The 26,353-nt window shown below is 55.3% G+C and overlaps 1 protein-coding gene across 1 annotated transcript in view; it reads left to right on the top strand.

The window, feature by feature from the left end:
• LOC148833263 (adenylate cyclase type 2) overlaps window positions 1–26,353 on the top strand; it is a 63,361-nt gene that overhangs the window by 10,936 nt on the left and 26,072 nt on the right. The window contains exons 4-9 of the mRNA XM_088915972.1: window positions 9,836–9,997; window positions 18,186–18,335; window positions 19,193–19,338; window positions 21,380–21,491; window positions 22,194–22,321; window positions 23,009–23,167. Coding sequence (XP_088772098.1) covers window positions 9,836–9,997; window positions 18,186–18,335; window positions 19,193–19,338; window positions 21,380–21,491; window positions 22,194–22,321; window positions 23,009–23,167 — 857 coding nt within the window. The remainder of the gene's footprint in view (window positions 1–9,835; window positions 9,998–18,185; window positions 18,336–19,192; window positions 19,339–21,379; window positions 21,492–22,193; window positions 22,322–23,008; window positions 23,168–26,353) is intronic.

Here is a 26,353-nt window from a genome sequence, read left to right as displayed (position 1 = left end):
TATTATTATCAAGAGACAGGCTCACTGTCTGTTCCTCAGGCTGTGACAGGAGATCACACACTGTATTATTATTATTGAGAGACAGGCTCACTGTCTGTTCCTCAGGCTGTGACAGGAGATCACACACTGTATTATTATTATTGAGAGACAGGCTCACTGTCTGTTCCTCAGGCTGGGACAGGAGATCACACACTGTATTATTATTATTGAGAGACAGGCTCACTGTTCCTCAGGCTGTGACAGGAGATCACACATATTATTATTATTAATGAGAGACAGGCACACTGTCTGTTCCTCAGGCTGTGACAGGAGATCACACACTGTATTATTATTGAGAGACAGGCTCACTCTCTGTTCCTCAGGCTGTGACAGGAGATCACACACTGTATTATTATTATTGAGAGACAGGCTCACTGTTCCTCAGGCTGTGACAGGAGTGTGTGTGTGTGTCCCAGTGTGTGAGATATGGCTGTGTGATCTGTGCTGTGCTTGATTCTAGCAGTGCTGTCCTGAGGCTGGCTGGTGTCGGTGTGGCTCAGGTCAGTGAGCCTCAGGACCAGCTGGCTCAGGGGGCTCCTCTCTCTGTGTGTGTCCCAGTGGGTGAGGTAGTGTTGTGTGTGTGTGAGATATTGCTGTGTGATCTGTGCTGTGCTTGATTCTAGCAGTGCTGTCCTGAAGCTGGCTGGTGTCGGTGTGGCTCAGGTCAGTGAGCCTCAGGACCAGCTGGCTCAGGAGGCTCCTCTCTCTGTGTGTGTCTCAGTGTGTGAGGTAGTGATGTGTGTGTGTGTGTCCCAGTGTGTGAGATATGGCTGTGTGATCTGTGCTGTGCTTGATTCTAGCAGTGCTGTCCTGAGGCTGGCTGGTGTCGGTGTGGCTCAGGTCAGTGAGTCTCAGGACCAGCTGGCTCAGGGGGCTTCTCTCTCTGTGTGTGTCTCAGTGTGTGAGGTAGTGATGTGTGTGTGTGTGTCCCAGTGTGTGAGATATGGCTGTGTGATCTGTGCTGTGCTTGATTCTAGCAGTGCTGTCCTGAGGCTGGCTGGTGTCGGTGTGGCTCAGGTCAGTGAGTCTCAGGACCAGCTGGCTCAGGGGGCTCCTCTCTCTGTGTGTGTCCCAGTGGGTGAGGTAGTGTTGTGTGTGTGTGAGATATTGCTGTGTGATCTGTGCTGTGCTTGATTCTAGCAGTGCTGTCCTGAGGCTGGCTGGTGTCGGTGTGGCTCAGGTCAGTGAGCCTCAGGATCAGCTGGCTCAGGGGGCTTCTCTCTCTGTGTGTGTCCCAGTGGGTGAGGTAGTGTTGTGTGTGTGTCCCAGTGTGTGAGATGTGATGTGTGATCTGTGCTGTGCTTGATTCTAGCAGTGCTGTCCTGAGGCTGGCTGGTGTCGGTGTGGCTCAGGTCAGTGAGCCTCAGGACCAGCTGGCTCAGGGGGCTTCTCTCTCTGTGTGTGTCTCAGTGGGTGAGGTAGTGTTGTGTGTGTCCCAGTGTGTGAGATATGGCTGTGTGATCTGTGCTGTGCTGTGCTTGATTCTAGCAGTGCTGTCCTGAGGCTGGCTGGTGTCGGTGTGGCTCAGGTCAGTGAGCCTCAGGACCAGCTGGCTCAGGGGGCTTCTCTCTCTGTGTGTGTCTCAGTGTGTGAGGTAGTGATGTGTGTGTGTGTGTCCCAGTGTGTGAGATATTGCTGTGTGATCTGTGCTGTGCTTGATTCTAGCAGTGCTGTCCTGAGGCTGGCTGGTGTCGGTGTGGCTCAGGTCAGTGAGTCTCAGGACCAGCTGGCTCAGGGGGCTCCTCTCTCTGTGTGTGTCCCAGTGGGTGAGGTAGTGTTGTGTGTGTGTGAGATATTGCTGTGTGATCTGTGCTGTGCTTGATTCTAGCAGTGCTGTCCTGAGGCTGGCTGGTGTCGGTGTGGCTCAGGTCAGTGAGCCTCAGGATCAGCTGGCTCAGGGGGCTTCTCTCTCTGTGTGTGTCCCAGTGGGTGAGGTAGTGTTGTGTGTGTGTCCCAGTGTGTGAGATGTGATGTGTGATCTGTGCTGTGCTTGATTCTAGCAGTGCTGTCCTGAGGCTGGCTGGTGTCGGTGTGGCTCAGGTCAGTGAGCCTCAGGACCAGCTGGCTCAGGGGGCTCCTCTCTCTGTGTGTGTCTCAGTGGGTGAGGTAGTGTTGTGTGTGTCCCAGTGTGTGAGATATTGCTGTGTGATCTGTGCTGTGCTTGATTCTAGCAGTGCTGTCCTGAGGCTGGCTGGTGTCGGTGTGGCTCAGGTCAGTGAGCCTCAGGACCAGCTGGCTCAGGGGGCTCCTCTCTCTGTGTGTGTCCCAGTGTGTGAGGTAGTGATGTGTGTGTGTGTGTCCCAGTGTGTGAGATATTGCTGTGTGATCTGTGCTGTGCTTGATTCTAGCAGTGCTGTCCTGAGGCTGGCTGGTGTCAGTGAGCCTCAGGACCAGCTGGCTCAGGGGGCTCCTCTCTCTATGTGTGTCTCAGTGTGTGAGGTAGTGATGTGTGTGTGTGTGTCCCAGTGTGTGAGATATTGCTGTGTGATCTGTGCTGTGCTTGATTCTAGCAGTGCTGTCCTGAGGCTGGTTAGTGTCGGTGTGGCTCAGGTCAGTGAGCCTCAGGACCAGCTGGCTCAGGGGGCTCCTCTCTCTGTGTGTGTCTCAGTGTGTGAGGTAGTGTTGTGTGTGTGTCCCAGTGTGTGAGATGTGATGTGTGATCTGTGCTGTGCTCGATTCTAGCAGTGCTGTCCTGAGGCTGGCTGGTGTCGGTGTGGCTCAGGTCAGTGAGCCTCAGGACCAGCTGGCTCAGGGGGCTCCTCTCTCTGTGTGTGTCTCAGTGGGTGAGGTAGTGTTGTGTGTGTCCCAGTGTGTGAGATATTGCTGTGTGATCTGTGCTGTGCTTGATTCTAGCAGTGCTGTCCTGAGGCTGGCTGGTGTCGGTGTGGCTCAGGTCAGTGAGCCTCAGGACCAGCTGGCTCAGGGGGCTCCTCTCTCTGTGTGTGTCCCAGTGTGTGAGGTAGTGATGTGTGTGTGTGTGTCCCAGTGTGTGAGATATTGCTGTGTGATCTGTGCTGTGCTTGATTCTAGCAGTGCTGTCCTGAGGCTGGCTGGTGTCAGTGAGCCTCAGGACCAGCTGGCTCAGGGGGCTCCTCTCTCTGTGTGTGTCTCAGTGTGTGAGGTAGTGATGTGTGTGTGTGTGTCCCAGTGTGTGAGATATTGCTGTGTGATCTGTGCTGTGCTTGATTCTAGCAGTGCTGTCCTGAGGCTGGTTAGTGTCGGTGTGGCTCAGGTCAGTGAGCCTCAGGACCAGCTGGCTCAGGGGGCTCCTCTCTCTGTGTGTGTCTCAGTGTGTGAGGTAGTGTTGTGTGTGTCCCAGTGTGTGAGATATTGCTGTGTGATCTGTGCTGTGCTCGATTCTAGCAGTGCTGTCCTGAGGCTGGCTGGTGTCGGTGTGGCTCAGGTCAGTGAGCCTCAGGACCAGCTGGCTCAGGGGGCTCCTCTCTCTGTGTGTGTCTCAGTGTGTGAGGTAGTGATGTGTGTGTGTGTGTCCCAGTGTGTGAGATATGGCTGTGTGATCTGTGCTGTGCTTGATTCTAGCAGTGCTGTCCTGAGGCTGGCTGGTGTCGGTGTGGCTCAGGTCAGTGAGCCTCAGGACCAGCTGGCTCAGGGGGCTCCTCTCTCTGTGTGTGTCTCAGTGTGTGAGGTAGTGTTGTGTGTGTGTCCCAGTGTGTGAGATATGGCTGTGTGATCTGTGCTGTGCTTGATTCTAGCAGTGCTGTCCTGAGGCTGGCTGGTGTCGGTGTGGCTCAGGTCAGTGAGCCTCAGGATCAGCTGGCTCAGGGGGCTTCTCTCTCTGTGTGTGTCTCAGTGTGTGAGGTAGTGTTGTGTGTGTGTCCCAGTGTGTGAGATATTGCTGTGTGATCTGTGCTGTGCTTGATTCTAGCAGTGCTGTCCTGAGGCTGGCTGGTGTCGGTGTGGCTCAGGTCAGTGAGCCTCAGGACCAGCTGGCTCAGGGGGCTCCTCTCTCTGTGTGTGTCCCAGTGGGTGAGGTAGTGTTGTGTGTGTGTGTGTGTGTCCCAGTGTGTGAGATATTGATGTGTGATCTGTGCTGTGCTTGATTCTAGCAGTGCTGTCCTGAGGCTGGCTGGTGTCGGTGTGGCTCAGGTCAGTGAGTCTCAGGACCAGCTGGCTCAGGGGGCTCCTCTCTCTGTGTGTGTCCCAGTGGGTGAGGTAGTGTTGTGTGTGTGTGAGATATTGCTGTGTGATCTGTGCTGTGCTTGATTCTAGCAGTGCTGTCCTGAGGCTGGCTGGTGTCGGTGTGGCTCAGGTCAGTGAGCCTCAGGACCAGCTGGCTCAGGGGGCTCTTCTCTCTCTGTGTGTGTCTCAGTGTGTGAGGTAGTGTTGTGTGTGTGTCCCAGTGTGTGAGATATGGCTGTGTGATCTGTGCTGTGCTTGATTCTAGCAGTGCTGTCCTGAGGCTGGCTGGTGTCGGTGTGGCTCAGGTCAGTGAGCCTCAGGACCAGCTGGCTCAGGGGGCTCCTCTCTCTGTGTGTGTCCCAGTGGGTGAGGTAGTGTTGTGTGTGTGTGTGTGTGTCCCAGTGTGTGAGATATTGATGTGTGATCTGTGCTGTGCTTGATTCTAGCAGTGCTGTCCTGAGGCTGGCTGGTGTCGGTGCGGCTCAGGTCAGTGAGTCTCAGGACCAGCTGGCTCAGGGGGCTCCTCTCTCTGTGTGTGTCCCAGTGGGTGAGGTAGTGTTGTGTGTGTGTGAGATATTGCTGTGTGATCTGTGCTGTGCTTGATTCTAGCAGTGCTGTCCTGAGGCTGGCTGGTGTCGGTGTGGCTCAGGTCAGTGAGCCTCAGGACCAGCTGGCTCAGGGGGCTCTTCTCTCTCTGTGTGTGTCTCAGTGTGTGAGGTAGTGTTGTGTGTGTGTCCCAGTGTGTGAGATATGGCTGTGTGATCTGTGCTGTGCTTGATTCTAGCAGTGCTGTCCTGAGGCTGGCTGGTGTCGGTGTGGCTCAGGTCAGTGAGTCTCAGGACCAGCTGGCTCAGGGGGCTTCTCTCTCTGTGTGTGTCCCAGTGGGTGAGGTAGTGTTGTGTGTGTGTCCCAGTGTGTGAGATATGGCTGTGTGATCTGTGCTGTGCTTGATTCTAGCAGTGCTGTCCTGAGGCTGGCTGGTGTCAGTGTGGCTCAGGTCAGTGAGCCTCAGGATCAGCTGGCTCAGGGGGCTTCTCTCTCTGTGTGTGTCTCAGTGTGTGAGGTAGTGTTGTGTGTGTCCCAGTGTGTGAGATATGGCTGTGTGATCTGTGCTGTGCTTGATTCTAGCAGTGCTGTCCTGAGGCTGGCTGGTGTCGGTGTGGCTCAGGTCAGTGAGCCTCAGGACCAGCTGGCTCAGGGGGCTTCTCTCTCTGTGTGTGTCTCAGTGTGTGAGGTAGTGATGTGTGTGTGTGTGTCCCAGTGTGTGAGATATTGCTGTGTGATCTGTGCTGTGCTTGATTCTAGCAGTGCTGTCCTGAGGCTGGCTGGTGTCGGTGTGGCTCAGGTCAGTGAGCCTCAGGACCAGCTGGCTCAGGGGGCTCCTCTCTCTGTGTGTGTCCCAGTGGGTGAGGTAGTGTTGTGTGTGTCCCAGTGTGTGAGATATGGCTGTGTGATCTGTGCTGTGCTTGATTCTAGCAGTGCTGTCCTGAGGCTGGCTGGTGTCGGTGTGGCTCAGGTCAGTGAGCCTCAGGACCAGCTGGCTCAGGGGGCTCCTCTCTCTGTGTGTGTCCCAGTGGGTGAGGTAGTGTTGTGTGTGTCCCAGTGTGTGAGATATTGCTGTGTGATCTGTGCTGTGCTTGATTCTAGCAGTGCTGTCCTGAGGCTGGCTGGTGTCGGTGTGGCTCAGGTCAGTGAGCCTCAGGACCAGCTGGCTCAGGGGGCTCCTCTCTCTGTGTGTGTCTCAGTGGGTGAGGTAGTGTTGTGTGTGTGTCCCAGTGTGTGAGATATGGCTGTGTGATCTGTGCTGTGCTTGATTCTAGCAGTGCTGTCCTGAGGCTGGCTGGTGTCAGTGAGCCTCAGGACCAGCTGGCTCAGGGGGCTCCTCTCTCTGTGTGTGTCTCAGTGTGTGAAGTAGTGTTGTGTGTGTGTGAGATATTGCTGTGTGATCTGTGCTGTGCTTGATTCTAGCAGTGCTGTCCTGAGGCTGGCTGGTGTCGGTGTGGCTCAGGTCAGTGAGTCTCAGGACCAGCTGGCTCAGGGGGCTTCTCTCTCTGTGTGTGTCCCAGTGGGTGAGGTAGTGTTGTGTGTGTGTCCCAGTGTGTGAGATATGGCTGTGTGATCTGTGCTGTGCTTGATTCTAGCAGTGCTGTCCTGAAGCTGGCTGGTGTCGGTGTGGCTCAGGTCAGTGAGCCTCAGGACCAGCTGGCTCAGGGGGCTTCTCTCTCTGTGTGTGTCTCAGTGGGTGAGGTAGTGTTGTGTGTGTGTGAGATATTGCTGTGTGATCTGTGCTGTGCTTGATTCTAGCAGTGCTGTCCTGAGGCTGGCTGGTGTCAGTGAGCCTCAGGACCAGCTGGCTCAGGGGGCTCCTCTCTCTGTGTGTGTCTCAGTGGGTGAGGTAGTGTTGTGTGTGTGTCCCAGTGTGTGAGATATGGCTGTGTGATCTGTGCTGTGCTTGATTCTAGCAGTGCTGTCCTGAGGCTGGCTGGTGTCAGTGAGCCTCAGGACCAGCTGGCTCAGGGGGCTCCTCTCTCTGTGTGTGTCTCAGTGTGTGAGGTAGTGATGTGTGTGTGTGTGTCCCAGTGTGTGAGATATTGCTGTGTGATCTGTGCTGTGCTTGATTCTAGCAGTGCTGTCCTGAGGCTGGCTGGTGTCGGTGTGGCTCAGGTCAGTGAGCCTCAGGACCAGCTGGCTCAGGGGGCTTCTCTCTCTGTGTGTGTCTCAGTGTGTGAGGTAGTGTTGTGTGTGTGTCCCAGTGTGTGAGATATTGCTGTGTGATCTGTGCTGTGCTTGATTCTAGCAGTGCTGTCCTGAGGCTGGCTGGTGTCGGTGTGGCTCAGGTCAGTGAGTCTCAGGACCAGCTGGCTCAGGGGGCTTCTCTCTCTGTGTGTGTCTCAGTGTGTGAGGTAGTGTTGTGTGTGTGTCCCAGTGTGTGAGATATGGCTGTGTGATCTGTGCTGTGCTTGATTCTAGCAGTGCTGTCCTGAGGCTGGCTGGTGTCGGTGTGGCTCAGGTCAGTGAGTCTCAGGACCAGCTGGCTCAGGGGGCTCCTCTCTCTGTGTGTGTCCCAGTGGGTGAGGTAGTGTTGTGTGTGTGTGTGTGTCCCAGTGTGTGAGATATTGCTGTGTGATCTGTGCTGTGCTTGATTCTAGCAGTGCTGTCCTGAGGCTGGCTGGTGTCGGTGTGGCTCAGGTCAGTGAGCGCTCAGGTCAGTGAGCCTCAGGACCAGCTGGCTCAGGGGGCTTCTCTCTCTGTGTGTGTCTCAGTGGGTGAGGTAGTGTTGTGTGTGTGTGAGATATTGCTGTGTGATCTGTGCTGTGCTTGATTCTAGCAGTGCTGTCCTGAGGCTGGCTGGTGTCAGTGAGCCTCAGGACCAGCTGGCTCAGGGGGCTCCTCTCTCTGTGTGTGTCTCAGTGGGTGAGGTAGTGTTGTGTGTGTGTCCCAGTGTGTGAGATATGGCTGTGTGATCTGTGCTGTGCTTGATTCTAGCAGTGCTGTCCTGAGGCTGGCTGGTGTCAGTGAGCCTCAGGACCAGCTGGCTCAGGGGGCTCCTCTCTCTGTGTGTGTCTCAGTGTGTGAGGTAGTGATGTGTGTGTGTGTGTCCCAGTGTGTGAGATATTGCTGTGTGATCTGTGCTGTGCTTGATTCTAGCAGTGCTGTCCTGAGGCTGGCTGGTGTCGGTGTGGCTCAGGTCAGTGAGCCTCAGGACCAGCTGGCTCAGGGGGCTTCTCTCTCTGTGTGTGTCTCAGTGTGTGAGGTAGTGTTGTGTGTGTGTCCCAGTGTGTGAGATATTGCTGTGTGATCTGTGCTGTGCTTGATTCTAGCAGTGCTGTCCTGAGGCTGGCTGGTGTCGGTGTGGCTCAGGTCAGTGAGCCTCAGGACCAGCTGGCTCAGGGGGCTTCTCTCTCTGTGTGTGTCTCAGTGGGTGAGGTAGTGTTGTGTGTGTCCCAGTGTGTGAGATATTGCTGTGTGATCTGTGCTGTGCTTGATTCTAGCAGTGCTGTCCTGAGGCTGGCTGGTGTCGGTGTGGCTCAGGTCAGTGAGCCTCAGGACCAGCTGGCTCAGGGGGCTTCTCTCTCTGTGTGTGTCTCAGTGTGTGAGGTAGTGATGTGTGTGTGTGTGTCCCAGTGTGTGAGATGTGGCTGTGTGATCTGTGCTGTGCTTGATTCTAGCAGTGCTGTCCTGAGGCTGGCTGGTGTCGGTGTGGCTCAGGTCAGTGAGCCTCAGGACCAGCTGGCTCAGGGGGCTCCTCTCTCTGTGTGTGTCCCAGTGGGTGAGGTAGTGTTGTGTGTGTCCCAGTGTGTGAGATATGGCTGTGTGATCTGTGCTGTGCTGTGCTTGATTCTAGCAGTGCTGTCCTGAGGCTGGCTGGTGTCGGTGTGGCTCAGGTCAGTGAGCCTCAGGACCAGCTGGCTCAGGGGGCTCTTCTCTCTCTGTGTGTGTCTCAGTGTGTGAGGTAGTGTTGTGTGTGTGTCCCAGTGTGTGAGATATGGCTGTGTGATCTGTGCTGTGCTTGATTCTAGCAGTGCTGTCCTGAGGCTGGCTGGTGTCGGTGTGGCTCAGGTCAGTGAGTCTCAGGACCAGCTGGCTCAGGGGGCTCCTCTCTCTGTGTGTGTCTCAGTGTGTGAGGTAGTGTTGTGTGTGTGTGAGATATGGCTGTGTGATCTGTGCTGTGCTTGATTCTAGCAGTGCTGTCCTGAGGCTGGCTGGTGTCGGTGTGGCTCAGGTCAGTGAGTCTCAGGACCAGCTGGCTCAGGGGGCTTCTCTCTCTGTGTGTGTCTCAGTGTGTGAGGTAGTGTTGTGTGTGTGTCCCAGTGTGTGAGATATGGCTGTGTGATCTGTGCTGTGCTTGATTCTAGCAGTGCTGTCCTGAGGCTGGCTGGTGTCGGTGTGGCTCAGGTCAGTGAGTCTCAGGACCAGCTGGCTCAGGGGGCTCCTCTCTCTGTGTGTGTCCCAGTGGGTGAGGTAGTGTTGTGTGTGTCCCAGTGTGTGAGATATTGCTGTGTGATCTGTGCTGTGCTTGATTCTAGCAGTGCTGTCCTGAGGCTGGCTGGTGTCGGTGTGGCTCAGGTCAGTGAGTCTCAGGACCAGCTGGCTCAGGGGGCTCCTCTCTCTGTGTGTGTCCCAGTGGGTGAGGTAGTGATGTGTGTGTGTGTGTCCCAGTGTGTGAGATATGGCTGTGTGATCTGTGCTGTGCTTGATTCTAGCAGTGCTGTCCTGAGGCTGGCTGGTGTCGGTGTGGCTCAGGTCAGTGAGCCTCAGGACCAGCTGGCTCAGGGGGCTCCTCTCTCTGTGTGTGTCTCAGTGGGTGAGGTAGTGTTGTGTGTGTCCCAGTGTGTGAGATATGGCTGTGTGATCTGTGCTGTGCTTGATTCTAGCAGTGCTGTCCTGAGGCTGGCTGGTGTCGGTGTGGCTCAGGTCAGTGAGCCTCAGGACCAGCTGGCTCAGGGGGCTCCTCTCTGGGCTCAGCTCTTGGCTCAGCAGGGCTTTGTGGTGGTAGGAGTTTTGGTCGCTGTTTTTAGGTGCAGCCAATACTTTAATACTCTCTCTCTCTCTGTCTCTGTCTCTCTCCGAGTCTCTGTGACACTTCGGAGGTGCTCTGTGGGTGAGACTCTCATGAGCAGCACCCCCAGTGAAACTCTCGCCCTGTCGCCTGCAGGTGGCGCTCTTCACATTCCTGTCCCTCTCCGTCTACACCGTGCTGCCCCTGTCTCTCTCCTGGGCCCTGCTGTTCGGCGGCGGCACCTCGCTCTCCCACGTGCTCATCGTCAGCGTGTTCGTGCCCGTCCGCAGCCCCAAGACTCCGGACCTCGCTGTGCAGGTACTGGGCCCGTCCAGCTCCCAGCTCCCAGCTCCCAGCTCCCAGCTCCCAGCTCCCAGCTCCCAGCTCCATAGCTCCACAGCTCCCAGCTCCCAGCTCCCAGCTCCCAGCTCCACAGCTCCCAGCTCCACAGCTCCACAGCTCCACAGCTCCCAGCTCCCAGCTCCACAGCTCCCAGCTCCCAGCTCCCAGCTCCACAGCTCCACAGCTCCACAGCTCCACAGCTCCCAGCTCCACAGCTCCCAGCTCCCAGCTCCCAGCTCCACAGCTCCACAGCTCCCAGCTCCCAGCTCCCAGCTCCCAGCTCCCAGCTCCACAGCTCCACAGGTCCCAGCTCCACAGCTCCCAGCTCCCAGCTCCCAGCTCCCAGCTCCACAGCTCCCAGCTCCCAGCTCCACAGCTCCACAGCTCCCAGCTCCCAGCTCCCAGCTCCCAGCTCCCAGCTCCCAGCTCCCAGCTCCACAGCTCCACAGCTCCCAGCTCCACAGCTCCCAGCTCCCAGCTCCACAGCTCCACAGCTCCACAGCTCCCAGCTCCCAGCTCCCAGCTCCCAGCTCCCAGCTCCCAGCTCCCAGCTCCACAGCTCCACAGCTCCCAGCTCCACAGCTCCCAGCTCCCAGCTCCACAGCTCCACAGCTCCCAGCTCCCAGCTCCCAGCTCCCAGCTCCCAGCTCCCAGCTCCACAGCTCCACAGCTCCCAGCTCCACAGCTCCCAGCTCCCAGCTCCACAGCTCCACAGCTCCCAGCTCCCAGCTCCCAGCTCCCAGCTCCCAGCTCCCAGCTCCCAGCTCCACAGCTCCACAGCTCCCAGCTCCACAGCTCCCAGCTCCCAGCTCCACAGCTCCACAGCTCCCAGCTCCCAGCTCCCAGCTCCCAGCTCCCAGCTCCACAGCTCCACAGCTCCCAGCTCCACAGCTCCACAGCTCCCAGCTCCACAGCTCCCAGCTCCCAGCTCCACAGCTCCACAGCTCCCAGCTCCCAGCTCCCAGCTCCCAGCTCCCAGCTCCACAGCTCCCAGCTCCCAGCTCCACAGCTCCACAGCTCCCAGCTCCCAGCTCCCAGCTCCCAGCTCCCAGCTCCCAGCTCCACAGCTCCACAGCTCCCAGCTCCACAGCTCCCAGCTCCCAGCTCCACAGCTCCACAGCTCCCAGCTCCCAGCTCCCAGCTCCCAGCTCCCAGCTCCCAGCTCCCAGCTCCCAGCTCCACAGCTCCACAGGTCCCAGCTCCACAGCTCCCAGCTCCCAGCTCCCAGCTCCCAGCTCCCAGCTCCACAGCTCCCAGCTCCCAGCTCCACAGCTCCACAGCTCCCAGCTCCCAGCTCCCAGCTCCCAGCTCCCAGCTCCCAGCTCCCAGCTCCACAGCTCCACAGCTCCCAGCTCCACAGCTCCCAGCTCCCAGCTCCACAGCTCCCAGCTCCCAGCTCCCAGCTCCCAGCTCCACAGCTCCACAGCTCCCAGCTCCACAGCTCCCAGCTCCCAGCTCCACAGCTCCACAGCTCCCAGCTCCCAGCTCCCAGCTCCCAGCTCCACAGCTCCACAGCTCCCAGCTCCCAGCTCCCAGCTCCCAGCTCCCAGCTCCACAGCTCCCAGCTCCACAGCTCCACAGCTCCCAGCTCCCAGCTCCCAGCTCCCAGCTCCACAGCTCCCAGCTCCCAGCTCCCAGCTCCCAGCTCCCAGCTCCCAGCTCCCAGCTCCACAGCTCCCAGCTCCCAGCTCCCAGCTCCCAGCTCCCAGCTCCACAGCTCCCAGCTCCACAGCTCCACAGCTCCCAGCTCCCAGCTCCCAGCTCCCAGCTCCACAGCTCCACAGCTCCCAGCTCCCAGCTCCACAGCTCCACAGCTCCCAGCTCCACAGCTCCACAGCTCCACAGCTCCCAGCTCCACAGCTCCCAGCTCCACAGCTCCCAGCTCCCAGCTCCACAGCTCCACAGCTCCCAGCTCCACAGCTCCACAGCTCCACAGCTCCCAGCTCCCAGCTCCCAGCTCCCAGCTCCCAGCTCCACAGCTCCACAGCTCCCAGCTCCCAGCTCCCAGCTCCCAGCTCCACAGCTCCACAGCTCCCAGCTCCCAGCTCCCAGCTCCACAGCTCCACAGCTCCCAGCTCCACAGCTCCACAGCTCCACAGCTCCCAGCTCCCAGCTCCCAGCTCCCAGCTCCCAGCTCCACAGCTCCCAGCTCCACAGCTCCCAGCTCCCAGCTCCACAGCTCCCAGCTCCCAGCTCCACAGCTCCACAGCTCCCAGCTCCACAGCTCCCAGCTCCCAGCTCCACAGCTCCACAGCTCCCAGCTCCACAGCTCCCAGCTCCACAGCTCCCAGCTCCCAGCTCCCAGCTCCCAGCTCCACAGCTCCACAGCTCCACAGCTCCCAACTCCACAGCTCCACAGCTCCCAGCTCCACAGCTCCACAGCTCCACAGCTCCCAGCTCCCAGCTCCCAGCTCCCAGCTCCACAGCTCCCAGCTCCACAGCTCCCAGCTCCACAGCTCCACAGCTCCCAGCTCCCAGCTCCCAGCTCCCAGCTCCACAGCTCCCAGCTCCCAGCTCCCAGCTCCCAGCTCCCAGCTCCACAGCTCCACAGCTCCCAGCCCCACAGCTCCACAGCTCCCAGCTCCCAGCTCCCAGCTCCCAGCTCCCAGCTCCACAGCTCCCAGCTCCACAGCTCCACAGCTCCCAGCTCCACAGCTCCCAGCTCCCAGCTCCACAGCTCCACAGCTCCCAGCTCCCAGCTCCACAGCTCCACAGCTCCACAGCTCCCAGCTCCACAGCTCCACAGCTCCACAGCTCCCAGCTCCCAGCTCCCAGCTCCCAGCTCCACAGCTCCACAGCTCCCAGCTCCACAGCTCCACAGCTCCCAGCTCACAGCTCACAGCTCCACAGCTCCCAGCTCCCAGCTCCCAGCTCCCAGCTCCCAGCTCCACAGCTCCCAGCTCCACAGCTCCCAGCTCCCAGCTCCACAGCTCCCAGCTCCACAGCTCCCAGCTCCCAGCTCCACAGCTCCCAGCTCCACAGCTCCACAGCTCCCAGCTCCCAGCTCCCAGCTCCCAGCTCCACAGCTCCCAGCTCCCAGCTCCCAGCTCCACAGCTCCACAGCTCCCAGCTCCCAGCTCCCAGCTCCACAGCTCCCAGCTCCCAGCTCCCAGCTCCCAGCTCCCAGCTCCACAGCTCCCAGCTCCCAGCTCCCAGCTCCCAGCTCCCAGCTCCACAGCTCCCAGCTCCCAGCTCCCAGCTCCACAGCTCCACAGCTCCCAGCTCCACAGCTCCCAGCTCCCAGCTCCCAGCTCCACAGCTCCCAGCTCCACAGCTCCACAGCTCCCAGCTCCCAGCTCCCAGCTCCACAGCTCCCAGCTCCACAGCTCCCAGCTCCCAGCTCCACAGCTCCACAGCTCCCAGCTCCCAGCTCCCAGCTCCACAGCTCCCAGCTCCACAGCTCCACAGCTCCCAGCTCCCAGCTCCCAGCTCCCAGCTCCCAGCTCCACAGCTCCACAGCTCCACAGCTCCCAGCTCCACAGCTCCCAGCTCCCAGCTCCACAGCTCCACAGCTCCACAGCTCCCAGCTCCACAGCTCCCAGCTCCCAGCTCCCAGCTCCACAGCTCCACAGCTCCCAGCTCCCAGCTCCCAGCTCCACAGCTCCACAGCTCCCAGCTCCCAGCTCCCAGCTCCCAGCTCCCAGCTCCACAGCTCCCAGCTCCCAGCTCCCAGCTCCACAGCTCCCAGCTCCCAGCTCCCAGCTCCCAGCTCCCAGCTCCCAGCTCCACAGCTCCCAGCTCCCAGCTCCCAGCTCCCAGCTCCCAGCTCCACAGCTCCACAGCTCCCAGCTCCCAGCTCCCAGCTCCCAGCTCCCAGCTCCCAGCTCCCAGCTCCACAGCTCCACAGCTCCACAGCTCCCAGCTCCCAGCTCCACAGCTCCACAGCTCCCAGCTCCCAGCTCCCAGCTCCCAGCTCCCAGCTCCCAGCTCCCAGCTCCCAGCTCCACAGCTCCCAGCTCCCAGCTCCACAGCTCCCAGCTCCCAGCTCCCAGCTCCACAGCTCCACAGCTCCCAGCTCCCAGCTCCCAGCTCCCAGCTCCACAGCTCCCAGCTCCCAGCTCCCAGCTCCACAGCTCCACAGCTCCCAGCTCCCAGCTCCCAGCTCCACAGCTCCCAGCTCCCAGCTCCCAGCTCCACAGCTCCCAGCTCCACAGCTCCCAGCTCCCAGCTCCCAGCTCCACAGCTCCACAGCTCCCAGCTCCACAGCTCCCAGCTCCCAGCTCCCAGCTCCCAGCTCCACAGCTCCACAGCTCCCAGCTCCCAGCTCCCAGCTCCACAGCTCCCAGCTCCCAGCTCCCAGCTCCCAGCTCCACAGCTCCACAGCTCCACAGCTCCCAGCTCCACAGCTCCACAGCTCCCAGCTCCCAGCTCCCAGCTCCACAGCTCCACAGCTCCCAGCTCCACAGCTCCCAGCTCCCAGCTCCCAGCTCCACAGCTCCACAGCTCCACAGCTCCCAGCTCCACAGCTCCACAGCTCCCAGCTCCACAGCTCCACAGCTCCACAGCTCCACAGCTCCCAGCTCCCAGCTCCACAGCTCCACAGCTCCACAGCTCCCAGCTCCCAGCTCCCAGCTCCCAGCTCCCAGCTCACAGCTCCACAGCTCCCAGCTCCCAGCTCCCAGCTCCCAGCTCCCAGCTCCACAGCTCCCAGCTCCCAGCTCCCAGCTCCCAGCTCCCAGCTCCCAGCTCCACAGCTCCACAGCTCCCAGCTCCCAGCTCCACAGCTCCACAGCTCCCAACTCCACAGCTCCACAGCTCCACAGGTCCCAGCTCCACAGCTCCCAACTCCACAGCTCCCAGCTCCACAGCTCCACAGCTCCCAACTCCACAGCTCCACAGCTCCACAGCTCCCAACTCCACAGCTCCCAGCTCCCAGCTCCACAGCTCCCAGCTCTTAGCTCCACAGCTCCACAGCTCGCCGCTCCACAGCTCCACAGCTCCACAGCTCCCAGCTCCACAGCTCCACAACTCCACAGCTCCCAGCTCCCAGCTCCCCGACTCAGGGGCAATAAGTGAATCATTCACTACCCTGACGAGCGGTCTGAGTGCTGTGAAACATGTCATTAGCTGTCCTACGTGCCTGTAGCTGATGTGCAACCACACGTCCTAAAACCTTCGATAGACATGGTACAGTAGAGATTGGTCTGTAGCTCAGGCCAATTAGACTTGTAGGTGTTCGTTATACGCCTGAATGTGCACCACTAGGCCGGATTTTTGTGCTCCAGCTAGTTTCAGATTTCAAAGTTCGGGGGTGTACCATGGAGAGGAGCACTGTTAGTGCATTTACGTCTCGCTGAAGAAAGAGGGATACAGACATCAATGAATACAGCTTTGTGATCAGAAATGTATAGGTCAATGATCTGTACATCTGTGTGTGTCTCAGGGTTTTGACTAGTTATGTCTGTGTTTGTGTCTCCGAGTGTTTGACTGGTTATGTCTGTGCGTGCTTCTCAGTGTGGTTGACTTGTTTGACTGGTTATATCTGTGTGCGTCTCAGTGTGTTTGATTAGTTACGTCTGTGTTAGTGTCTCACTGTGTCCACACTGTGGACGTCTCACTGTGTCGTCCTTTTTCTTTTTCAATATAGTGATCACTGAGGTTCCAGCAATATTTTTTCTCCCATCTTTAAAATGTTTCCCAGGTGAAAATGTGAAAAGTCCCCACCCCACCGTTTTTTGTCTGTACAAACACAAGGGGATTGTATTTTAATTCTGTTTTTGGTTCTGTGTGTGTGTCGGTGTGTTTGACGGGTTATATATGTGTGTGTCTCAGTGTGTTCGACTGGTTATGTTTTTGTATGTGTCAGTGTTTGACTAGTTATGTCTATGTGTGTAGACAGTAGACTACGTGACAGTATGTCTATGTGTGTATCAGTGTGTTTGGCTAGTTATGTCTGTGTTGTCTTAGTGTGTTTGACAAGTTATATCTGTGTGTGTGTCACAGTGTGTTTGACAAGTTATGTCTGTGTGTCAGTGTGTTTGACTAGTTATGTCTGTGCGCGCCTCAGTATGTTTGTCTGGTTATGTCTGTGTCTGTGTTTGACTTGGCTATATCTGTTTGTGTTAGTGTTTGACTGGTTGTGTTTCTGTCTGTCAGAGTGTGTTTGATTGTGTCTGTATGTGTCAGTGTGCTTGACTAGTTACATCTTCGTGTTACTGCATTTGACTGGTTAGCATCAGTGGCGTGATGAATTAAGTGATTGACTTATAACCCTGAGGTCGGGCGTTCAAATCCAGCTGTCTCCATGAGTTTTCTCTGGGGCGGAGCGGTGGCTTTGGGGCTCAGGAGCTGTGCCTGTGGCTGGGAGGTTGCCGGTTCATATCCAGGCAGCCGGCAGAGGAATCCTACTCCGCTGGGCCCCTGAGTGAGGCCCTTAACCCCAGCTGCTCCAGGGGTGCTGTATAAATGTCTGACCCTGCGCTCTGACCCCCAGCTTCTCTCCCTGTCTGTGTGTCTCCTGGAGAGCAAGCTGGGGTCTGAGAAAAGACACATTCCTCATGCAAGAGATTGTATAGGGACAGTAAAGTGTTGTTGTTGTTGTTGGTTATATCTTTGTGTGTCTGAGTGCATTTTACTTACAGTATGTCTGTGTTATCTGTCCCTCTGTATGTATTGTGATTACTGGAATTTGTAAAACATTGAAAGGTTAAATGCAAATAATCTGCAAATTAGAGAGAAGGATCTTTATGAAATAGACATTGTTCCTGCAGGGAAATGAGCTGTTCCTTTATTTATCTCTGATTATAAAACAAGTAATAATGTAGCTAATGACTTCAGTGCTTTGTTTCTCTCAGTGCAGTGTTCATGTACTGGAGTGTCCAGTCAGTCAGTGTGTCTGTATGAACCCCTCTCTCTCAGTGCAGTGTTAATGTACTGGAGTGTCCAGTCAGTCAGTGTGTCTGTATGAACCCCTCTCTCTCAGTGCAGTGTTAATGTACTGGAGTGTCCAGTCAGTGTGTCTGTATGAACCCCTCTCTCTCAGTGCAGTGTTAATGTACTGGAGTGTCCAGTCAGTCAGTGTGTCTGTATGAACCCCTCTCTCTCAGTGCAGTGTTAATGTACTGGAGTGTCCAGTCAGTGTGTGTGTATGAACCCCTCTCTCTCAGTGCAGTGTTAATGTACTGGAGTGTCCAGTCAGTGTGTCTGTATGAACCCCTCTCTCTCAGTGCAGTGTTAATGTACTGGAGTGTCCAGTCAGTGTGTCTGTATGAACCCTTCTCTCTCAGTGTAGTGTTAATGTACTGGAGTGTCCAGTCAGTCAGTGTGTCTGTATGAACCCCTCTCTCTCAGTGCAGTGTTAATGTACTGGAGTGTCCAGTCAGTCAGTGTGTCTGTATGAACCCCTCTCTCTCAGTGCAGTGTTAATGTACTGGAGTGTCCAGTCAGTCAGTGTGTCTGTATGAACCCCTCTCTCTCAGTGCAGTGTTAATGTACTGGAGTGTCCAGTCAGTCAGTGTGTCTGTATGAACCCCTCTCTCTCAGTGCAGTGTTAATGTACTGGAGTGTCCAGTCAGTGTGTCTGTATGAACCCCTCTCTCTCAGTGCAGTGTTAATGTACTGGAGTGTCCAGTCAGTCAGTGTGTCTGTATGAACCCCTCTCTCTCAGTGCAGTGTTAATGTACTGGAGTGTCCAGTCAGTCAGTGTGTCTGTATGAACCCCTCTCTCTCAGTGCAGTGTTAATGTACTGGAGTGTCCAGTCAGTGTGTCTGTATGAACCCCTCTCTCTCAGTGCAGTGTTAATGTACTGGAGTGTCCAGTCAGTCAGTGTGTCTGTATGAACCCCTCTCTCTCAGTGCAGTGTTAATGTACTGGAGTGTCCAGTCAGTCAGTGTGTCTGTATGAACCCCTCTCTCTCAGTGCAGTGTTAATGTACTGGAGTGTCCAGTCAGTCAGTGTGTCTGTATGAACCCCTCTCTCTCAGTGCAGTGTTAATGTACTGGAGTGTCCAGTCAGTGTGTCTGTATGAACCCCTCTCTCTCAGTGCAGTGTTAATGTACTGGAGTGTCCAGTCAGTCAGTGTGTCTGTATGAACCCCTCTCTCTCAGTGCAGTGTTAATGTACTGGAGTGTCCAGTCAGTCAGTGTGTCTGTATGAACCCCTCTCTCTCAGTGCAGTGTTAATGTACTGGAGTGTCCAGTCAGTCTGTCTCTCTGTGTCTCTCAGCTGGTAGCCAATGCAGTGGTATTCCTCTGTGCCAATCTGGTTGGAGGTTTTCACTTGGCACTGACCGAGAAGGCGCGTCGGAAATCGAAGAGGGAAGCAGAGAGGTTTGATGAGGTTCGCCTTCAGCTGGTATACGAGAAGCGCCAGCAGGTAAAACACATGCAAGTGACAAACACACACTGAGTACACACTGACACACTAGTGACACACACACACTGACACGCTAGTGACACACACACTGAGTACACACTGACACGATAGTGACACACACACACTGACACGCTAGTGACACACACACTGAGTACACACTGACACGATAGTGACACACACACACTGACACGCTAGTGACACACACACTGAGTACACACTGATACGATAGTGACACACACACTGAGTACACACTAGTGACACATTCACACTGAGTATACAGAGGCACTCTTGTGAAACACTAGTGACACACACTGAGTACACAGTGACACGTTAGTGACACACACACTGAGTACACACTGACACGATCGTGACACACACACACACACTGCGTACACACTGACACGCTAGTGACACACACACTGAGTATACAGAGGCACTCTTGTGATACACACACTGAGTATACACAGGCACTCTTGTGATACACACACTGAATGCATAGTGAAACACTAGTGACACACTGAGTACACAGTGACACGTTAGTGAGACACACACACTGAGTACACAGACACATTCACACTGAGTATACAGAGGCACTCTTGTGATACACACACTGAGTGCACAGTGAAACACTAGTGACACACACTGAGTACACAGTGACACACTAGTGACACACACACACTGAGTACACAGTGACGCACTGGTGACACACACACTGAGTACACAGTGACGCACTGGTGACACACACACTGAGTACACAGTGACACGCTAGTACACAGGGATATTGTAATGACACACAGACATGCTAACATCATGCGTGTTCTTATTGTCGTTTCTTGTTTCCTTGGTGACTCTCCCAGGAACACCTCCTCCTCTCTGTGTTGCCGCGGTACATCGCCATGGAGATGAAGTCGGAGATTATCCGTCGTCTGAGGGAGAGCCAGAATGACAAAGAGAGCCCCAACCACTTCCACAGCCTGTACATCCGGCAGCACAAGGATGTCAGGTACCCTACTGGGGCCCCCTGACACCCCAGAGTCCCACAGATGCCCACTGTCACCCTGATAGCTACAGACACACTGATACCCCTGATTCTCACAGATACCCACAGACACACAGATACCCCTAATTCCCACAGATACCCACAGACACATTGATACCCCTGATTCCCACAGATACCCATTGTGACCCTGATACCCACAGACACCATGATACCCCTGATTCCCACAGATACCCACAGACACACTGACAGCCTGTTACCCACTGACACCCTTACACCCACTGACACACTGACACCCCTGATACCCATAGATACTGATACTCCTGATACCCACAGAAACACTAATACCCACTGACACCCTGATACCCCTGATTCCCACAGATACCCACTGACACAATGATACCCTGATACCCACAGACACCCTGATACCCCTGATTCTGACAGATACCTACAGACCCACCGATACCCCTGATTCCCACAGATACCTGTCACGGACGTCCAAAGGGACTAACCGTGGGGAGCAGGAGAGTGGAAAAAGACCCATATGCGTAGCGGCGGAACGGGAAAAAGGCCCGGGCTCGTTAGTGCAAAGAGTTCAGGAGTGCCGTATAGAAACCTATGCCCTCAGGGAGCGGACGTGGGGCGCCCTGGTGCTAGGCGGTTCTCAGGACATCCGAACGTCAATGCTGAGCGAGGGCAGAGTGCAAGACCCGGAAATATATAGCCCAAGGGAAAGAGAGGAACCGGAAGGACAGCAGACCGGAAACTAGGGACAGGACAGAGAAGGAGCGCCCTCTGGCTGCAGAGGGCGTGACAATACCCACTGACACACTGATACCCTGATACCCACTGACACCCTGATACCCACAGACCCACTGATACCCCTGATTCCCGCAGATACCCACAGACACACTGATACCCACTGAAACCCTGATACCCACAGATACACTGATAAACACTGATACCCCCTGGGACACCTTGGGACACCCTGAGAGACACACTGAGTCATACTGAGTCACAGTGATACACACTGATACACAATGGGACACCCTGAGACACCTTGAGACACACTGAGACACCCTGAGACACACTGAGACACACTGATTCACACTGAGACACACTTATGCACACTTATGCACACTGAGACACTGATTCACACTTATACACACTGAGACACTGATTCAGACTGAGACACTGATTCACACTTATTCACACTGAGACACTGATTCACATTGATTCACACTGCGACACTGATTCACACTTATGCACACTGATTCACATTTATGCACACTGAGACACACTGATTCACAGAGACACTGATTCACACTTATGCACACTGAGACACTGATTCACACTGAGACACTGATTCACATTTGTGCACACTGAGACACTGATTCACACTTATGCACACTTTGACACTGATTCACATTTACGCACACTGAGACACCCATTCACACTGATTCACACTTATGCACACTTAGACACAGATTCACACTTATGCACACTTAGACACTGATTCACACTGAGACACTGATTCACACAGAGACACTGATTCACACTTATGCACACTTAGACACAGATTCACACTTATGCACACTTAGACACTGATTCACACTGAGACGCTGATTCACACAGAGACACTGATTCACACTTATGCACACTTAGACACTGATTTACACTGATTTACACTGATTCACACTTATGCACACTGAGACACTGATTCACATTTATGCACACTGAGACACACTGATTCACACAGAGACACACTGAGACACTCTGATTCACACTGATTCACATTTATGCACATTGAGACACACTGATTCACACAGAGACACACTGATTCACCCTGAGACACTGATTCACCCTGAGACACTGATTCACTTTTATGCACACCAAGACACAGTGATTCACCCTGAGACACACTGAGACACTGATTTACACTGATTCACACTTATGCACACTGAAACGCTGTTACACTACACTAATGCCACAAAACTGTGGTGCTCCTGTGGGCTTCAGGGTCTGTATTAACCCCTCTCTGTCTCAGTATCCTCTATGCTGACATCGTTGGCTTCACCAGCCTGGCCAGCACCTGTACGCCACAGGAGCTTGTGGCCGTGCTCAACAAGCTGTTTGGGAAATTTGATGACATTGCTAAGGTGAGAACACTTCACTGTTAAAAAATTAAAACATCACTGTCCCCCTCTGTCCCCTCTCCCTCTCACCGTGTTTCCTGCTGGGGTGTTTTTATTTGCAGTGTCCAGTCAGTGTGTCTGTATGAACCCCTCTCTCTCAGTGCAGTGTTAATGTACTGGAGTGTCCAGTCAGTCAGTGTGTCTGTATGAACCCCTCTCTCTCAGTGCAGTGTTAATGTACTGGAGTGTCCAGTCAGTGTGTCTGTATGAACCCCTCTCTCTCAGTGCAGTGTTAATGTACTGGAGTGTCCAGTCAGTCAGTGTGTCTGTATGAACCCCTCTCTCTCAGTGCAGTGTTAATGTACTGGAGTGTCCAGTCAGTCAGTGTGTCTGTATGAACCCCTCTCTCTCAGTGCAGTGTTAATGTACTGGAGTGTCCAGTCAGTGTGTCTGTATGAACCCCTCTCTCTCAGTGCAGTGTTAATGTACTGGAGTGTCCAGTCAGTCAGTGTGTCTGTATGAACCCCTCTCTCTCAGTGCAGTGTTAATGTACTGGAGTGTCCAGTCAGTGTGTCTGTATGAACCACTCTCTCTCAGTGCAGTGTTAATGTACTGGAGTGTCCAGTCAGTCAGTGTGTCTGTATGAACCCCTCTCTCTCAGTGCAGTGTTAATGTACTGGAGTGTCCAGTCAGTCAGTTTGTATTAATGCCTCTCTCTCCTGGCAGAAAAATGAATGTCTGCGAATTAAGATTCTGGGAGATTGTTATTACTGTGTGTCTGGACTGCCGGACCCCATCCCTGGCCATGCCCAGAACTGTGTTCAGATGGGCCTGGACATGTGTACTGCTATCAGGTCAGTGCCCCTGCTTTTCATACACACTGACAGGGTCAAAGATTGTCATACACACCACAATACACACATTTATCCACCCTGCACCTGTACTGTCCAGTCAGTCAGTGTGTCTGTATGAACCCCTCTCTCTCAGTGCAGTGTTAATGTACTGGAGTGTCCAGTCAGTCAGTGTGTCTGTATGAACCCCTCTCTCTCAGTGCAGTGTTAATGTACTGGAGTGTCCAGTCAGTGTGTCTGTATGAACCCCTCTCTCTCAGTGCAGTGTTAATGTACTGGAGTGTCCAGTCAGTCAGCGTGTCTGTATGAACCCCTCTCTCTCAGTGCAGTGTTAATGTACTGGAGTGTCCAGTCAGTCAGTGTGTCTGTATGAACCCCTCTCTCTCAGTGCAGTGTTAATGTACTGGAGTGTCCAGTCAGTGGTCTGTATGAACCCCTCTCTCTCAGTGCAGTGTTAATGTACTGGAGTGTCCAGTCAGTCAGTGTGTCTGTATGAACCCCTCTCTCTCAGTGCAGTGTTAATGTACTGGAGTGTCCAGTCAGTCAGTGTGTCTGTATGAACCCCTCTCTCTCAGTGCAGTGTTAATGTACTGGAGTGTCCAGTCAGTGTGTCTGTATGAACCCCTCTCTCTCAGTGCAGTGTTAATGTACTGGAGTCTCCAGTCAGTGTGTCTGTATTGTGTCTCTCAGTAAGCTACGTGAGGCCACAGGAGTGGACATCAACATGCGAGTGGGAGTGCACTCAGGCAACGTGCTCTGTGGTGTAATCGGTCTACAAAAGTGGCAGTACGACGTCTGGTCACATGACGTCACCCTGGCCAATCACATGGAGTCTGGGGGCCTGCCTGGGTGAGTGTGCCCTCCTCCTGCGTCTCTGGCACGCAGACGCCACGCACACGCCACACACAGGGCACGCAAACGCCACACACATGCCACACACATGCCACACACATGCCACACACACGCCACACACACGGGCCACACACACGGGCCACACACATGGGCCACACATGGGCCACACATGGGCCACACACGGGCCACAAAGGGGCCACACACATGGGCCACACACAGGCCACGCACATGCCACGCACACACCACACACAGGCTACACACTCACCACACATGCCACACACACTCCCCACACACACACCATGGACACGCCACGCACACGCCATGCGCACGCCATGCGCACACCACACACAGGCTACACACTCGCCACACATGCCACGCATACTCGCCACACATGGGCCACACACTCGCCATGCACACCACACACGGAACACACACCGCACACACCACACACCCCATATACACACAACACACACACACACACACACACACACACACACACACCACCAAACCTGCCCTCCAGCTGCCTTGCCTTGAACAGGCACCCCGGGGGGGGGAAGAGGCACCCCAGAACGAGATATCACAGAGGTGCAGGAAGGGGCGCTCCAGCTCTGGGGTGCCGGTCTGAATCACAGTGGATGTCACCCCAACAACAAGTCACCCCTGTGCACCCGTTATCTGGCTACGGGGACCTGTGGGGTGCACGTGTGTGGGAGTGTGCTCCTCCTGTCAGCACGTCCCTGGGGAATCACAGTCAGCTCAGTACAGCACGTAGCAGGGGAGTGAAATGAATATCTACTGTATGGGTCTGTGTCCCTTACATAATATTATATCCATCTTCAGTGTACTGATCGTGTGTTTTGTACGTTTCCTTGTGTGTATGTAAACCATAGTAATAATAATAATTGCTTACACTTACAGTATATAGCTCTTTTCTGGACACTCCACTCAAAGCGCTTTACAGGTAATGGGGATCCCCTCCACCCCCACCAGTGTGAAGCCCCACCTGGATGATGCGACGCCAGCCATAGTGAGCCAGAACACTCCCCACACACCAGCTCTCAGTGGGGAGGAGAGCAGAGTGATGAGGCCAGTTCAGAAAGGGGGGTTGTTAGGAGGCCATGACTGGTAAAGACCAGGGGGAGCATGTCCAGGACACTGGGGTCACACCCCTACTCTTTCTGAGAGACATCCTGAGGTCTTGACTGACCACAGAGAGGCAGGACCTCAGTTTCACGTCTCATCTGAAGGACGACACCTTGTTTACAGTCTAGTGTCCCCGTCACTGTCCTGGGGCATTAGGACCCACACAGACCGCAGGGTGAGCACCCCCTACTGGTCCACTAACACCTCTCCCAGGAGTCTCCCACCCAGGTACTGGCCAGAATCACACTGAGCCCCAGTGGGCTGTTGGTGAGCTGCTGGGTGATATGTGATGTGGCTGCTTGCTAATCACCACTGCTAAATTACTACACAGCTACTACATATCTGCTGCACACTAACACTGTTACCTCACTGCAGCTCCTGAACGCCTGCTCAAACTACCCCAGCTGAATACCTGTTCAAACTTCTACCGAAAACCTGTTCAAACTACCCCTACTGAACACCTGCTCAAACTAACCCTGTTGAACACCTGCTCAAACTACCCCAACTGAAAACCTGCTCAGACTACCCCTGCTGAGCACTTGACACCCCAGGAGATGCACATGTACTGGGCTTCTTACTACACAACTACTACACACATACTACATTAGTACTACACAACTACTTCACCAGTACTCCCCATTAGTACTCCACAACTACTACATCAGTACTGCACAACTTCCACATCAGTACTCCACAACTACTGCACAACTACTCCAATAAATCACTCTACAGCACTCACTGTCTGAACTCAGAAATACTAACATAAAGAGTTTTCAATTAGCGACTTATTAAGATATAGAAACACTCTTCAAACTTAAGTATGTCTCTCTCCAGGAGGGTGACAGTGTCTGTACTCAGCCTGTCTGTCTCTCTCTCCAGGAGGGTGACAGTGTCTGTACTCAGCCTGTCTGTCTGTCTCTCTCTCCAGGAGGGTGACAGTGTCTGTACTCAGCCTGTCTGTTTCTCTCTCCAGGAGGGTGACGGTGTCTGTACTCAGCCTGTCTGTCTGTCTCTCTCTCCAGGAGGGTGACGGTGTCTGTACTCAGCCTGTCTGTCTGTCTCTCTCCAGGAGGGTGACAGTGTCTGTACTCAGCCTGTCTGTCTCTCTCTCCAGGAGGGTGACAGTGTCTGTACTCAGCCTGTCTGTCTGTCTCTCTCTCCAGGAGGGTGACGGTGTCTGTACTCAGCCTGTCTGTCTGTCTCTCTCCAGGAGGGTGACAGTGTCTGTACTCAGCCTGTCTGTCTCTCTCTCCAGGAGGGTGACAGTGCCTGTACTCAGCCTGTCTGTCTGTCTCTCTCTCCAGGAGGGTGACGGTGTCTGTACTCAGCCTGTCTGTCTGTCTCTCTCCAGGAGGGTGACAGTGTCTGTACTCAGCCTGTCTGTCTCTCTCTCCAGGAGGGTGACAGTGTCTGTACTCAGCCTGTCTGTCTGTCTCTCTCTCCAGGAGGGTGACGGTGTCTGTACTCAGCCTGTCTGTCTGTCTCTCTCCAGGAGGGTGACAGTGTCTGTACTCAGCCTGTCTGTCTCTCTCTCCAGGAGGGTGACAGTGCCTGTACTCAGCCTGTCTGTCTGTCTCTCTCCAGGAGAGTGACAGTGCCTGTACTCAGCCTGTCTGTCTGTCTCTCTCCAGGAGGGTGACAGTGTCTGTACTCAGCCTGTCTGTCTCTCTCTCCAGGAGGGTGACAGTGCCTGTACTCAGCCTGTCTGTCTGTCTCTCTCCAGGAGGGTGACAGTGCCTGTACTCAGCCTGTCTGTCTGTCTCTCTCTCCAGGAGGGTGACAGTGTCTGTACTCAGCCTGTCTGTCTGTCTCTCTCCAGGAGGGTGACAGTGCCTGTACTCAGCCTGTCTGTCTGTCTCTCTCTCCAGGAGGGTGACGGTGTCTGTACTCAGCCTGTCTGTCTCTCTCTCCAGGAGGGTGACGGTGTCTGTACTCAGCCTGTCTGTCTGTCTCTCTCTCCAGGAGGGTGACGGTGTCTGTACTCAGCCTGTCTGTCTCTCTCCAGGAGGGTGACAGTGCCTGTACTCAGCCTGTCTGTCT

The sequence above is a fragment of the Atractosteus spatula genome, chromosome 5 (genome assembly GCF_055471065.1).
Source record: "Atractosteus spatula isolate fAtrSpa1 chromosome 5, fAtrSpa1.hap1, whole genome shotgun sequence".
NCBI lineage: Eukaryota > Metazoa > Chordata > Actinopteri > Semionotiformes > Lepisosteidae > Atractosteus > Atractosteus spatula.
This window is presented reverse-complemented; position numbering and strand designations above follow the sequence as displayed.